This window comes from Rhincodon typus, chromosome 3 (genome assembly GCF_021869965.1).
Source record: "Rhincodon typus isolate 14 chromosome 3, sRhiTyp1.1, whole genome shotgun sequence".
Taxonomy (NCBI): Eukaryota; Metazoa; Chordata; class Chondrichthyes; order Orectolobiformes; family Rhincodontidae; genus Rhincodon; species Rhincodon typus.
In genome coordinates this window covers 51200241-51215855 of record NC_063334.1, presented here as the reverse complement: position 1 = coordinate 51215855, position 15615 = coordinate 51200241, and the positions used below count along the sequence as shown (strand labels likewise).

The 15615-nt window shown below is 38.8% G+C and overlaps 1 protein-coding gene across 1 annotated transcript in view; it reads left to right on the top strand.

Moving 5' to 3' along the window:
• Nucleotides 1-15615, top strand: part of LOC109914913 (spindle assembly abnormal protein 6 homolog) — a 147131-nt gene that overhangs the window by 33438 nt on the left and 98078 nt on the right. The window contains exons 4-9 of the mRNA XM_020514520.2: nucleotides 1120-1224; nucleotides 2629-2800; nucleotides 3953-4030; nucleotides 7315-7434; nucleotides 14335-14526; nucleotides 14813-15007. Coding sequence (XP_020370109.1) covers nucleotides 1120-1224; nucleotides 2629-2800; nucleotides 3953-4030; nucleotides 7315-7434; nucleotides 14335-14526; nucleotides 14813-15007 — 862 coding nt within the window. The remainder of the gene's footprint in view (nucleotides 1-1119; nucleotides 1225-2628; nucleotides 2801-3952; nucleotides 4031-7314; nucleotides 7435-14334; nucleotides 14527-14812; nucleotides 15008-15615) is intronic.

The following is a 15615-nucleotide window of genomic DNA, read 5'->3' as shown; positions in this document are numbered from 1 at the left end:
TATTCATTTTGCTGTGTAGCTGGAACTGGAAGATGGTCTGGTGGCGCTCCATGGCTATGGCCAGAAGGTTGGCGACTGAAGCGGTCAGGCTGATGTCCAGCAGGCTCTGCCAGAAGAGCCAAGTGCGCACGCTGAGCTGAATGGTATGCAGGCCTGTGTGGAGCATGAGGAACATATAGGCCACACTGGAGAAGAGGTCGGCAGCCGCAAGATTGGCCAACAGGTAGAAGATGGGGAAGTGGAAGCGGCAGTTGATGGCAATGGCCATGATGACCTGCAGTTTGGCCAGGATGACGATGATGACACAGACCAGTAGGCCTAGCGACACCACCAGACTGTCCTTGGTCCACCAGATCGGGCTCAGCTCCTTGCCCCTTTTTCATATTACTTCCTGGAAGTAATGGTGTGGAATTGTCAGTAGGTCGCAACCTTAGTAAATAATGAGAAATAATGAGCAATGCTAGATTTCAGCATATTTTGTAGTTTTGATTCTGTGATTATTTCTACCTCTTACATGGATAGATTTGAGACTGGAAGCAGTAACCTTTCTTCCGTTTCTTCTTGACAACTTTAAGAGAGGTTGAGAATTATTGGAAAGAAAGAATAGTTTTGGCATCACGTTTCAAACCAGTGATATGGGTTCATAAATCCCATTATTGCTACAGAGGTATAGAACCTTGGGTAGGTCACACCTACTGTGTTCAGTTCTGGTTTCCAAATTGCAGAAATAATCCATATTCATATTGGATAAGGTGCAAAAAGTGATTTACAGAGATGATATCAGAACTGAGAACTATCAGGAAATACTGAAGGAAATAGGACTTTTTCTTCTTTGGAAAGAAGGCTGAGAAATGACCACCTAGAGCTTCTTAAGACTATGACAGGGTTTGATAGGGTGCATTTTTTTCTCAAATAAAGAACTTGCTACCCCAGGGAGTAGTTGAGGCACATAGCATAGGTATGTCTAAGAGGATAGCTAGATAAAGACTTGATGGTGAAAGGAATAGAATGCTTTGCTGATATGGAACATCAGGATCTATTCTTGTTTGATGCGATGACCTGTCTTTGTACTGGAAGTATTGTATTATGTAGAATTAAGTTAACTATTTAATTTTACAGTTTAAAGAATCAGCAAGGACTGCTGGTAGAATTTTCTGCTTTTCCACAACGATTCATAGAGCTTTTGGACCAGTGTATCCGGGAACAAAGCAAAGTGGTGCCAAGGTGGGTTTGATGGATTGTCTAATTGAACAGAAGTATGAATTTCTATTGATTCACTTCTATGAGTAGTTGCCTTCATCCTTTACATGTTTATGAAACCGTTGAATTTTTTGACCTTGAATTATAAAAAATTAAGAGGAGTTACCTAGTGTACTAAATAACTGCAATACATCTGTTGTGACCCATTATTATGAATAGGATCTACAGATCTGTTGGAGTTATCATTCATCCTGTTGTTTCTAGCGGAGACACTTCAATTTCAGTTTCAATTTCAATTTCTGATCAGATTGTTGCTTCTTTATTCAATTTTTATGTAATCAGTGCTTTGCTTTTAAAAGTCAAATGCATGTTTTTAAATCCCCATATCTCTATCATTTTCTCCAGCCCCACAACTCTGAGATATCGATGCTCCTCTATTCTGTTCTCTGGAGCAGCTGATGTTTTAATTATTCTAACGTTGGTTATCGTGCTTTCACCCGCCTTAGTCTGGAAACTTGGGAATTCGCTCTCCCAGCCTTTCTACTTTACATTCTCCTTTTAGACACTCCATAAGATCTACCTCTTTGATCAAGCTTTTTGGTAGCTGACCATTGGGTTGAGGGGATAGCAGGGAGAAATTTCAAGCTCTGTGCCACTCATTTTCCAGCCATTGACCAAGCGGTGACTAAAGTTACTAGAGTCATGCCTTTTATCTTTGGCATCTAGTATAAATGGTTCTATCTTTCTTGTCATCTTTTCCTGTTCTCAGTTACAATTAGAATATGTGCAGCTAGAATATCCAGGGACACTTGAGAGTTGCGTGATCCAGACTGAAATGATTCTTGATTGAGAATTACTGAAAAGGCAGCCTTAAGGAAGCCGTTGGCACCGTTTGCTATTAAAGACTTTGAAATAACTCTACGTTAATGAAGTGTTCAACTGCGTAGATGAAGGCTTTTAGTGCTAGAAGTCTGCATGAGTAGAAATGAGAGACAACATTGTATGCATCACCTTTCCAACAAGTTGCATATATGAAGTGTGTTATAAAGCAGATTGCTAGTTTGTAAATGGTACAGTAAACCAAAGCTCCAACTACCTCTCAGGTGGTTGTAAAAGATTCCATGGCAAAAGACCAGGCAAGTTTTCCTGTTATCCGAGACAATAATTATCCCTCAGCCAATATAACTTCAGTGCATTATCTGGTCATTTATTTTAACGCTGCTAGTGGAACCTTGCTGTGTGTGAATTAATGAAATGAAAAACATTGAAGCAGACAACGACTGGACATCTAAAGTACTTAATTATCTGAAGTGTTTTAGGGCATCTTGAGATTGTAAAAGGCACCTTATAGATGAAAGTTTATTCTTGTCCAATTGTATTTTAACAATTTCTGATTTTAAAATGCTTTCCATTATTGATTTTTTGTAGGTTTATGCTTCAGTTGGTAACCCAGTATCATGCATTGGACTGCATGCCTGCAAGTTTAGACATAGTAGAAACCAATCCATTCAAGCACCTCACCCACCTCTCCTTAAAGCTGCTTCCGGGAAATGACAATGATGTCAAGAAATATTTAGCTATCTGCCTTCAAAATGTGAAGGTTCGTTTCTAATGCCTATTTCCAGTGTGTATTAAATATGTTCTTTAAGTTACTCTGGTTAATTATTGCAATAATGGAACATTTCTGTAAAAGCTGTGTTATAATAATCTGAAATTAATCTGTTAATTTATGTAATCTTTTCTCAAGATATGATTATGAACAAAAACAGCAAATGTTTTCTTTCCTTTTAGTCAAAACTTTAATTCCCCTTTTAGTTTTCTTGTTGAAAAGTTCCGTACCAATACAGTCTAATTAATGAAAACCTAGATAAATACTGACAACCCAGTATCTTTAAGTTACTTAGAGGCCAAGGCAGAGAATAATAAAGTAAATTGGCCTAATTTGTCATCGGATTGGCCTAAAGATAGAAGAAATTAACTGGCCATTACTTTGAAGTACCGCAACCTCCAGTTGCTGAGATAGTATCACTCTGTCTGAACCTGGAAGCTAGGAAAATTAGGATTTGGTTGCTTCTTAGATGAGAGATCACCTGGTGATTGTAGGCACATTAAGCTTTGGACATTTTCACTGTGTTCTGTGTCCAGTCTGTTTTTGTTCTTGGAAGATTGTACTTTGGGTAAAAGATGACTTTTGAATCCAAGGTGCTGTAAAATTTCAACATGTCCAACCTGGTTTTTCTGTCCTTTAGGTTCATGATTTTGACTAACTTTTGACTAGCATCATTATTACCTCTTTGCCCCCCTTTCTATATTTGTATACCTGAGTTATCTCATTTAACGAATTTGCAATGGGGCCATTGAGGAGAAATGTGTTCAGTTAGTCCTCCTTTTGTTGATAACTGTTCTCTAATCCAGTAAAATGTTATCGCAGAGATCAAATTGAATTATTTCTAGAGCCACATTCTTTCAGATAAAACTCAGCATTTGTGAATGATCTCTGACGAAAATAATAAAATTATATAGCAGGAGTGAAAAGAATCCATCTACGGAGAAAAAGATGAGAGTACAATGTTGCTAAATTCAAGTGTAAATTTCACTTTCATGATATATTGTTTAAACAGAAAATGACATACCACTTAAAGTATATTTCAAGTTATACTTAGTACTGTGCTGTGAGTAATGCTGACTATTAAGTTGATGGATTTAGAAACCCTTGAATAGGCTAACAAATTTAAGTTATTTCCTTTTTCAGATAGAAAATAGTTCTCTACGAGAAAAGTTGCATAGAACAGAAGAAGATTTAACAAAAAGATTAAGCATCACTCAACAGGTTTGTAAATAAAAATCTTGATTTTCGGCAGTATAGTGGCAGCCTGCATTGTTATACGTCAGATATGAAGATTTGTTGACTTAATCTGACCTAAACTGTTCTGACTTTTTAAAACAAAAGGCAGACAAGATGATGAGAATTTGCTGGCCTCTACAAAGCATGATCGTAGCAAGAGGGGTTGGAGAGATGTAGGAAAATTAAGAGGAGCTGTCCAAAATACTGCTCCAACCATGTTCCTCCTTTGGTGAATTTTACCAGCAGTGAGGCCAACTTTAAACAATTTTCCTGTTGCCACAATATTACGGGAAACAAATTAAAAATCTAAGTGCCCTATTAAGCACCACATTTTTCAGGCTGTAAACATTTTCTGACAATGGATAAACCTCCAGCTGAATGCAGACATATTCTTGGTGATGTCCGAGAGGGGGAGGTTTCTTTTATTCAAACATGGGACCAGGAGCAGGGAAGGGAGCTCCATGGTCCTAACAATTATACTGGAACTTCTCCTCCATTAATATAATTTTAATATTAGTTTAATAATTTCTTCAGCCTATCTAGTGTAAGTTGAGAGTTCAAGCTTTCCTCAGCAGTGGCCATTGTTGCTGATGGTGCCATGGAAATGCTGCCAGTCATCTTATTGGGGGACAGCCAACCTGTCAGCTGTAAAATCAAAGGGAGGTAATGCTGCTTGCTGGCTGTGTTGCTGACATGCATTTTTGGCCACTATCAGGATTCTGACTCTTTTTTTTAGAAAATTTCTCTTCATGTCTTTAGCAATGCAGTGGTTCTAACCCTTTTGTTGATGAACAAAAGAAAACTGAACTGAAGGGTATATGAATGCAGAATGAGGTAACAGTTAGGATATGGAGTAAACAGTCAACTCCTCCATGGCAGCAATTTAATATGTGCATTGACTTTCAAACTGTTGACCATTCCATTCTTGCCATTCTTTCTTCTCAAGGTCCATCTCCATGTATTCACATTTATTGGTTCCTTCATATTTTTCGATACATATCCAAAGATGTGCAGGTTAGGTGGATTGGCCATGCTAAATTTCTCCGTAGTGTCCAGGAACATGGAGGCTAGGTAGATTAGCCATAATAAATGTGGGGTAAATTGGATAGGGGTTGGATTTGGATCTCAGTCTGGGTAGGATGCTCTTCAGAGTGTCGGTGCACACTTGATGCTGAATAGTCACTCTGCACTATAGTTATTCTATGATTTTGTTTCCTCACTTTCTTTTTGCCTATGTGGTCACCTCTGCTCTGTCATCAGGTTCCATTACTAGTTTTCTCTTAGTAGTGTAATCCCTCAACAATTATAATTGCAAGAAACTAATTGGCTTTGACATGTATGTCTTTAGCACCTAAATCTGCCTCCTTTGTGTTGGTATTAATTGGTACTGTATTACCTACATGTCATACATAAGCCCTGAATGAGTTAGAACTTCCAGTAGCTTGATATTGACAAATTTGTCAATTTTTGATTTAATTCTCTAGTGCTGATTCCATCAACCTCCATGGAAACTCACTTAGATGGAATTACTGATTTAAACTGCTAATGATTTATTTTATCATGAGCTAATTTTGAACTTTCAGAATCAATCAATTGCCAAATAAAGAAATTTCCAGAAAATGCAGGAAATACTTCTTTCCTCTTTCTACCTATATCATTGGTACACGTATAATTGGATCTTTCCCCTCCCACTCCAAATTCCTCTCCCCAGATGAGATATCCTGAACCCTGACAATTGGCAAGCAACACAGCCTTTGGGACTCTTGATCCTGGCCACGGAGAACAGTGTCTATTTCTCTTACTGTTATCCCTAATTACAACTATGTTTTCTCTTTTTTTTTTTAATCCCCCTCCCCACTCTTGAATGGCTCTCTGTACCATGGTGTAATGATCAATGATCCCTATCACCCTCACTGTCATCCACATAGGGAACAAGAATGTCAAGCCTGTTAGACAAACTCAAGGGCTGAGGCTGCTTCAGCACCATCGCTTGGATCCCTCTACCTGCCTCACTCATAGTCATATCCTCCTGTCCCTGTCCACTGACTTAATTTAAGATATGGGGTGTGATTGCGTCCTGAAACACAGTGTCCAGGTAACTTTCCCCCTCCCTGATATGTCACTGTGTCAAAGCTCAGACTCTAGCTCATCAGCTCTAAGCCAGAATTCCTCAAGCAATCAATACTTGCCACACATGTGGTCACTATGAAACACAATGGGGTCCATCATCTCCCACATCACGTATTTGCAACACAATGCCTGACCTGGCATCTCTGTTTTAATTCCTTTGTTCTTAATTTGATTTTTAAAAATTTCATACTGGTCTTTTAGTTTGTAGCCTCTAAATATTTCCCCTGTTTACTTTCAATCTGAAAGTAACCGATAATTGTCAAATTAATAGCTATCACCAACGAATGAACTTTGTGTTTACCTGTGATGTCACTCCTTTGTGCTGGGCCCCTGATCTTGGGCTCCAGTTTGACCTTAAAAAGACCTTACAGACTATGAGCCAAAAAAAACAAGCAAAAAGCACCTCTTCCCCTTTGCACTAAATTTCCACGTTGCATCGAAATTCCTGAAACTACCTACTCACTCTGGCTGTGTTTCACTCTGGATGGGATCTCTCCCTGACCAGTGAGAAGCTTGATGATCCCCAGCTATCTGTACATCAATGAGCTTGTGTTCGTGCTGATTTTTAATGTGCCCTTTGTATTCTGAACAGTGAAGTCTTCTGGGAGATTTCTTGTGTTTTCCAATATCTTTTTATAAGAAAAACTTCCAACGTAGTAAGGAAATCTAGTAATTTAACCTCTGTTTAGATCGTGTAGACTATTTCTGCTTCATCACTATTGGTACGTATTGGGAATGAATATTTTGAAATTGTATGTCACCATTCATGATTTGCCATCCACTAAGATTAACAAAACCCAGCTCATACAATGAAACATCCAGTTTCCCAATATGCATTTTGATATATGCTGGAGAAAATCTTTCCTTTAGTTTAATGTATGTCTCAAGGAAATGTATCCAACTTTTTTAATTGGCAGAATTAAATAGATGATTAGAGCATACGTTAAGAATGAAAATGATCCACTTAAATATGTGAATACTGTATTACCCTATTTACAGTCCAAACGGTAAATTTATGCCTAGTTTTCTCTTTTATTCACAGGAACAAAACAATACAACTGTAAGAGTAGTTCAGTGCACTAAAGTAGTCTTCATTTATTTTAGTGAATCTGTACTTACTGCTAAATTTTCATGTTTAGACCTTGGCTGAAAAAAGTAAAGAACTGGATAGATTACGTAATGAATGGGCTGCACATACAAACTTGCTAGCAAACAAGCACAGCCAAGAGATTACCACAGAACGGGAGAAGGCCTCTCAGGTGAGAAAATGCATGGTAAAGTTGGAAGCCAAAATATAAAACAGCATTTAAAAACTTAGGTAAGGAAATAATTAACACTTATTAGTGCCTTATCCACATGTTAAGCATGTTCTCGAATAATTTACAGTTAGTTGATCAATTTTTGAAGTAAAGCTACTGTTAGTCAAATACAGCAGTAAATGTGTATGCACTATATAGAAGTGATTAACTTGTTTTGGCTAATGTTGTTCAAGAAAGGAATGTTAGCCTATATACATATATAATGCCAGGAGATTTGTTATGCTCATCTTAGTTGTTTGCCTCATCTAAAGTATGGCTCCTCTTAACTGCGCAGCATTGTTTTTGTACAGTTCAGGATTGTGCTGAAATCTATTGTGAGGATGGAAATTGAAACCTAATTTTGAGAAATGCCAAAGCTCATTGAGGCTGACATTCTAATACAGATAGAGAACATTGTAGAAATGCTAAAGTATGAATTCTGTTGCATGGAGCTACCTAGGAATCCCCTATCATATAATCTTGAAATGATATCCAAGTTTATAAAACATGACATCTATTTTATGCAGTTACATAGAATTGGAGTAACCAAGGTACACAGAAGTGGAAGATCTGAACATTGACGGTCCCCAAGTTAAGAGTTGTTAAAAATTTAGGAAGGAAGGCAAATTCAGTGATCATTTGTAAACTCAGTTCAAAAAAAAATCAGAATTACTAAATATATGTTCCCAATGAGCTAGTACAGCAGAGCTCATATGCTAATATCTCAGTAAATATGGATTCATAATGCAATCATTAGCTACAGAAAAGAAACCCAGTCTAAATTATTAGCTCTGTGTGAAATCAAAAATCAAATTTCTGTCCCTTATTATGCTAGCAGTATTTGATTTGTTAAAAATTCTTATTTCCTTCCTTAGTGTTTTACATCTATGATGCAGGATATTCTGCTGCCAAATTTAATGCTCCCTCTATGTTCTCTCCCCATGGGTGAGGAAGGAATGATGATGAGGCACATGTTGCAGCCATCTGGAAAAGGGTTTCCTCTGAGAAATTACATAAAAATAACTTCTGCTTCTAAGCCTCTTTAATTTATGGTATGGTGGCTGTCCCACTTGCACCTTCGCATGGGGCATTTGATTGAGACAGCAAAATTTGGAGCTACTTTGAGATGCAGTATCTTCATCTGTGCCTGCTACAATGTCTCTGCTATTTGACACTCTCTCCTTGCCCTGTGGTTTTTTGGGCTCAGATTGCAGGATGTTGAAGTTTGGTGCTGGAGTCGAGCCTAACTATGTCTCCAGTATGATAAATCAATAACAAAAGACTCCAACTTTGGGGCATCTGTTGATGCATTTTGACAGCTTAATATGGTGCAGAACAATGAGGTGGTGGGGTGTGTGATGATGCAACAGTGACATCAGTAGCCACATGCTAGAGTGTGAGAAGAGAAAAAGAATAGTCTGCACTTACCTTGAAGCATATGATAGTGTAAATAAAGGAACCTACCAGAGCCAGACCTTTGTCACTCAGGACAGAGAAACCTTTCTAATTCAGAACAGATCACAAGTTCCCTGAAGGAACGATAAACCCACAAACGATACAGGACCTCTGTTCAACACTGAGGCTGACTCTAGAAATATCACATTATTTCAGAGTGAATGCTTGTTCTTTGAAAATAGAAAGATAGAAAATAGAAATAGGAGTATGCCATTCAACAATTCAAGCCTGCTCCACCACTCATTATGATTGTGGCTGATCATCCTGATCATCCTACGCCATACCCTGTTTTTTCTTTTGCCCCATACCCTTTGATCCCTTTAGCTCTCAGAGCAATATCTGTTTGCTTCTTGAAAATTATTCAATGTTTTGGCCTCAGCTGCTCTCTGTGGAAGAGATTTTCACAGGAGCACCATTCTCTGAATAAATTTCTTCTTATCTACCCTGTATGCTTAGACTGTGACCCTTGGTCATTGAGAACATCTTTCCTGCATCTAAACTGCCTAGTCCTGATAAAGTTCTGTAGGTTTCTATGAGATTCCCCATCCGCCTCCAAACCCCATTCTTCTAAACACCAGTCTATATAATCTTAACCAATCCAATCTATCTCCTTACATCAGTCCTACCATCCCAGGAATCAGTCTTTTGTTTTAGTTATGCATATGTGGGATCTGGGCATCACTAGCTGGCCAGCATTTATGGTCTATCCCTAGTTGCCCTTAAAAAGGGGGTGATGAGCTTGCCTCTTGAACCGCTGAAGTCCACCTGCTGTGAGTTGACCCACAATGCCATTAGGGAGGCTATTCCAGGATTTTGACACAGCGACAGTGGAGGAACGGCAATATATTTCCAATTCAAGATGGTTGCTTGGAGGGGAACTTGAAGATGGTGGTGTTCCCATATATCTCCTGCCCGTGTCCTTCTAGATGGAAGTAGTCGTGGGTTTGGAAGGTGCTGTCTGAGGAGCTTTGGTGAATTTCTGCAATGCATCTTGTAGATAGTACCCACTGCTGCTACTGAGCATCAGTGGTGGAGGGAGTGGATGCTTGTCAATGTAGTACCAATCAAGCAGGCTGCTTTGTCCTGGATGATGTCAAGCTGCTTGAATGCTTTTGGAGCTGCACTCATCCAGGCAAGTGTGGAGCATTCCATCACATTCCTGACTTGTGCCTTGTAGATAGTGGACAGGCTTTGGAGAGTCAGGAAGTGAATTACTCAGTGCATTATTCCTAGCATATGAACTGCTCTTGCAACCACTGCGTTTATGTGGTGAGTCCAATTGAGTCTCCGGTAAACCTGGCCTGGTAAACCTTCATTGCACTCCCTCCCTAGCCAGGACATCTTTTCTCGGATAAGGAGACCAAAGCCGTACCCACTACTTTAGATGTGTTCTCACCAAAGCCCTGTACAATTGCAGCAAGGCAACCCTACTCCTGTACTCGAATCCTATCACTATGAAGTACTGTATGCCACCTTGACCTCCTGCTGTATCTGCATGCTTACTTTCAGTTACTGGTGTACAAGAGCACGCAGGTCTGGTTGCACCTTCCTCTTTCCCAATGTGTCACCATTCACATAATACTCCGCCTTTGTTTTTGTTACCAAAGTTGATAATCTCACGTTTATTGACGTTGTACTTCATCTGCCGTGCATTTGCCCATTCATCCAACTTCTCCAAATCACATTGAATCATCCGTGCATTCTCCTCACAGTTCATTCTGCTTACAGTTCACCCTCCCACCCAGCTTTGAGTTATTTGCAAACTTGGAAAGAGTACATTTTATTTCCTTATTTAAATATTTAATATATATTGTGTATAGCACTGGTTCAAGCACTGATCCTTGCAAAAGCCCACTGGTCACTAGTCACTCAGAATATGGTCTTTTTATTGCTACTCTTTGTTTTCTGTCTGCTAGCCAGTTATCTATCCATGTCAGTACACTACCTCCAGCTTGTAGCTCATATCATTGTAGTTCATTTGGAAGACCATCTCATACACATTCCAGGAATTCCTCCTCCAAAGTATTGTTACTGATTTGATTTTCACAATCTATATGCAAATTGACTTATCCATAATTACTGCTGTCCCCTGATTGCTTGTGTTTTGTTCAATGCTTTCCCAAATATTATCAATAAATACCCACTATCGTTTTCTAACCTTGATATTTCTAAGCTCTACCTATACAGATTCTAGTTCACCTTCACTTCCTCATTATTGCAATAATGTCCTCTTTAACCAGCAATGCTATCCCACTTCCTTATCCTCTATTGTGTGTCCTTCCTAAAAATGGTATACCCCAGATATTCAGTTCCCATCCCTGGTCACCCTGATTTATCTGATTTATTGCTATGCTCCACGCATTAAGACAGAAAGCCTTCACTCTTGTCGGCTTAACATTTTTAGTCCTGTTCACTTTTGCATTGTAGCTTCAATTCTCTACCCATTATGTTTCTTATTTCTGATTCTGTTGTTTGTTATTTTCCTCTACACTATCTCCCTGTATATGTACCATGTCTTTTTAGGTTAAACCCTCCCCAACCAGATTTGTAAGTACTTCTCCTTAGAAATCAGTTCCAGCCCTGCCCAGGTGCAACCTGTCCAGCCTGTACTTCTCAAACCTTCCCCAAAGACTGTCTTAGTGCCCCAGGAATCTGAAACCTTGCCCTTCCCCTTGCTGTACCTCTCCAGCCACATATTCACCTAAAGTATACTGTTATTTCCACTCTTAACTAGCATGTGGCTCCGGTAGCAATCCTGAGATCGCCACTTTAGAGGTCCTACTTTTTAACTTAATTCCTAACTCTGTCTATTCTGATTTCAGGACCTCATCCCTCTTCTTTCTCATCACATTGGTACCAATTTGTACCACAACTTCTAGCTGTTCACGCACCCACTCCAGAATGTCTTGTAGCCATTCTGAGACATCCTTGACCCTAGCTCCTAGGAGGCAAAGTTCCATCCTCGAGTCTCATTGCAGTCTATCTGTTCCCCTTCCAGTTGAATCCCCTATTACTATAGCCTTCTTACACTTGTTCCTCCTCTCCTGTGCAGCAGAGCTAACCATATGAATAGCAGTCTAATTTGTTCTTACCAAAACTATTAATTGTTTTTACTTAGCACATTTTTTTGTAAATATGTCATAGAGATCCCTGGCTAAGTTTTTTGGTGTAACCAATTTCCCAAAGCAAAGAAAGTTATTTTCCATTTTAGCAGGATTAGGATATGGGGCGGCTTGGTGGCTCAGTCGATAGCACCGCTGTCTCACAGTGCCAGGGACACAGGTTTGATTCCACCCGTGGGTGACTGTGTGAAGTTTGCACATTCTCCCCGTGTCTGCGTGGGTTTCCTCTTGGTGCTCTGATTTCCTCCTACAGTCCAAAGATGTGCAGGCTAGGTGAATTGGCCATGCTAAATTGCCTGTAGTGTTCAGGTGGGTTATGGGGAATGGGTCTGGGTGGGATGCTTTGAGGTTTGGTGTGGACTTGTTGGGCCGAAAAGCCTGTTCCCACACCGTAGAGATTCTGTGACAGTGTCCAAGGGCTTTTCCTGCTTCTGTGCTTTCACCTGCATTTTTCATCACTGCTGCAATATAATTTTTTTCAGTTCTCTGTTTTAATCTGATCACAAAGTTGTATAGGTAACACTATGGGTAGTGTTACCTATAAGCCTTAAAAACACAAAAATCATCATACATACCAAAGTACAGCTGCAGCAGCTTGAGATGATTTGCAGCTATGCTATTGCAAAAAAACATTGAAGCAGTGACATTTAGGATGTATTTTCAGCAAACTTTCTTTGTGTGTTGAAGGTGTTTTGCAACCATGTTCATGATCTTTCTCACAGCGTGGTGTCCCCTTCTCAGACAGTCCAGATTACAGGCTTCTGAGGTTGGGGAAGCATTTGGATCAAATTTTAGTAACCCTATATTGCTGCATATTCTAAGCATCATTTGTGTGATTTTGATTAAAAATTGCAATCTTCCTAACTCTGACCCGTGATGATACTGTCAACTGTCTCTTGAAGGTGTTTATAGTTTGGCTGCAAATTTGCCCTAAATGCAGAAGCAACTTTGAATGTGTGGCTATCTTTCACATGTAGCCAGGATCACATGGTCACATGGTCACATTTGTATTCTGAGTTCTTCATAATTATTTAAATAAATGAAACTATGAGATCCCACTGTCAGTAATGTTTTTCCTTCGAAGTCACCCACCACACTGACTTGAAAATACAACACCATTTCTTCATTGTTTGGGATCACAATCCCTTCCTAACAGCTCTGTGGATAAATCAGTAGTGATTCAAAAAGGCAAGTGTGATAGTAAATAAATGCTGATGTTGCCAAAAATGCTCACATTTAATTTATAAATGTGTTTTTTAAAAAGTCTAAGGCAAGCTGCACTCATATATTTCTAGGTAGCCATCGTGTACCCCAAGCAAAAAGTCAGCCTTTGTATTGTTTTTGCTGAAGAGTGTATAATTTGCATTAATCCTTTCTCTGGATTTAATCTGGTTTTCAAGATGACCAAAGTGCTGTAGGATGTGCTTAAAATGCATGATAGTCAATATATTTATTAATGCCTTTTTTCCTGAAAAGAGGGAAGGAAGTTTCCAGTTGTGTCACAGAGCACATAATCAACTGGATTTTCTAAGAACAAATCTTTCTTCATCTGTGGATGTAAGCAGGTTTGGGTTGAACAGTAAAAAAATGTGTTGAATGAATCTGATGCTTTGTTTGATTAAGTTTGGGATCAGGGTGTATCAATATAGAACTTTAATTATTAAGTGAGGTAGAGTATAAATTGCATACCAGGTCAGTGAAATGACTGAATGGATCGGAGATTGTATTGAGTGGACTGCCTTGGGATGGTGTTTTTCCTCCCTCTCCTTATTTAATGGAAAAAATTTTCTCTTTATCTGCTGTTTTCCACCCATCTCCCTATTGTGTTCTACCTGCTGGTTGCTCTTGTTGATAGCGAATGTTGAGTATTTTCTGACCTATGTAAAAGTGACATTAATTTGGATTTATGGCCTACAGCAGTGCTTTTTTCTGTTCAGGTGCTGAAGAGAGAGTAACAGCAAATTGATAGTGTTGAGAGTTTTTAGAACAATTCTCCCTTTTTCTAAAGCAAAAACTGCACTCAAAACAGTGATATGTTACTAGGATTTTGTTATTTTATGTTAAGATTGCATTTGTATTGTGGTTGCGTTTGAAGATGTAAATTCTTTCATTTAACAAAAATTACATAATTCCAAGTAGTTCATATTGTCTGTTTCTAGGGAGGGATATGCTAATTAGGTCAAAGAATCTCTCTGCATTTGTTTTTATGATTTATAAATGTAATTTTGTTGTGCTGTTCTCCTTAGCTAATCCTAAGTGTTGCTGATTTTATCTTTCTTTCCAGGCTCAAGCACAGTATCAACATCAACTGGAGCAGCAGAAGAAGGAGACAGAAGCAGCACACAATCAAACAGTACAGCACTTAGAAAGCAGGCTAGCTGAAATTGAAGCTATCAACAAGGATCTAACAGAGAGGAAATACAAATCTGAATCATCAATACGAGAGTTGAAAGCCAAAGTATCTAGCATGGAAGAGGTGAAAAATCCTATTTAATAGTATTTAAGCTTTATATATGAATGTATTCTCATTGCTTTATTTTTAAAAGAAAAGCAAAGCAATTAGCTTTCAAGGTTAATGCTGTTAAATAGAGCAGATTGGCCAATGGGCTACAATGTAACACTGTGCCATTGATACAGAATTAATCTTTGCTGTATTAAATCAGGTTAATGTGCACACGTATACACATATATATTAAATTTTTAGTATATTTCCTGTTCAAAATAAAAGTTTTAAATTATATGCCCTCTTGTATGGTATTTAGGAATGTCAAAGGTTAAAACAGGAAGTTCACTCACTGAGGAGGGAAAACACCACACTAGATGCCGAATGTCATGAGAAGGAGAAGCTGATAAATCAACTGCGAACAAGGACTGCTGTCTTGGAACAAGAAGTCAAAGATAAAGAGCAAGTCGTTGCCAGGACAACAGAAGTCTTTGAAAGTACACAGGAACACAAGGTAATTAAAAAGCACACAAAATCTGTTTAAGTTTTCAATTGCTTAGTAAAGTTGGGCAGTGGTGCACAGTTAAGCTATAATAGGATCTCCTGTAGAATGCATCTGAGCCTAATTGGTGTCCTTTAGCCATCTGCACTATAGCATTTTTGAGATGTAGCTTTTTTGGGTGCAGTATAGTCCGACCACCAATAAAATTTAGATCTGCACAATGATGATCAATGCTTATTTCTAAATTGCTAGCCACACATTTCAGATATATTTCTCCAATGATTTGCTGATTAGAGCAGTAAGTAGATGAGAGGCCTACATACCAATAAATCACATTGATACCCAATCCAGGTCAAGTTAGACAATAATAAAAGCAAATTACTGCATATGCTGGAAATCTGAAATAAAGACAAAGCACAGGAGAAGCTTTATAGATCTGGTAACATCTGTGGCTTTGTGGAACGTTTTACATATGTAAGAAGCACCTTGATCTTCCAGTTACTTGACATTTCAACAGACTATCTTGGTCTCATGCTTACATTTCCATCCTAGGCCTGCTGCCGCTTCCAGCTATGCTAGAGGTATAGCACCTTGTTTTCCGCACTTTACAGCTTCCCAGA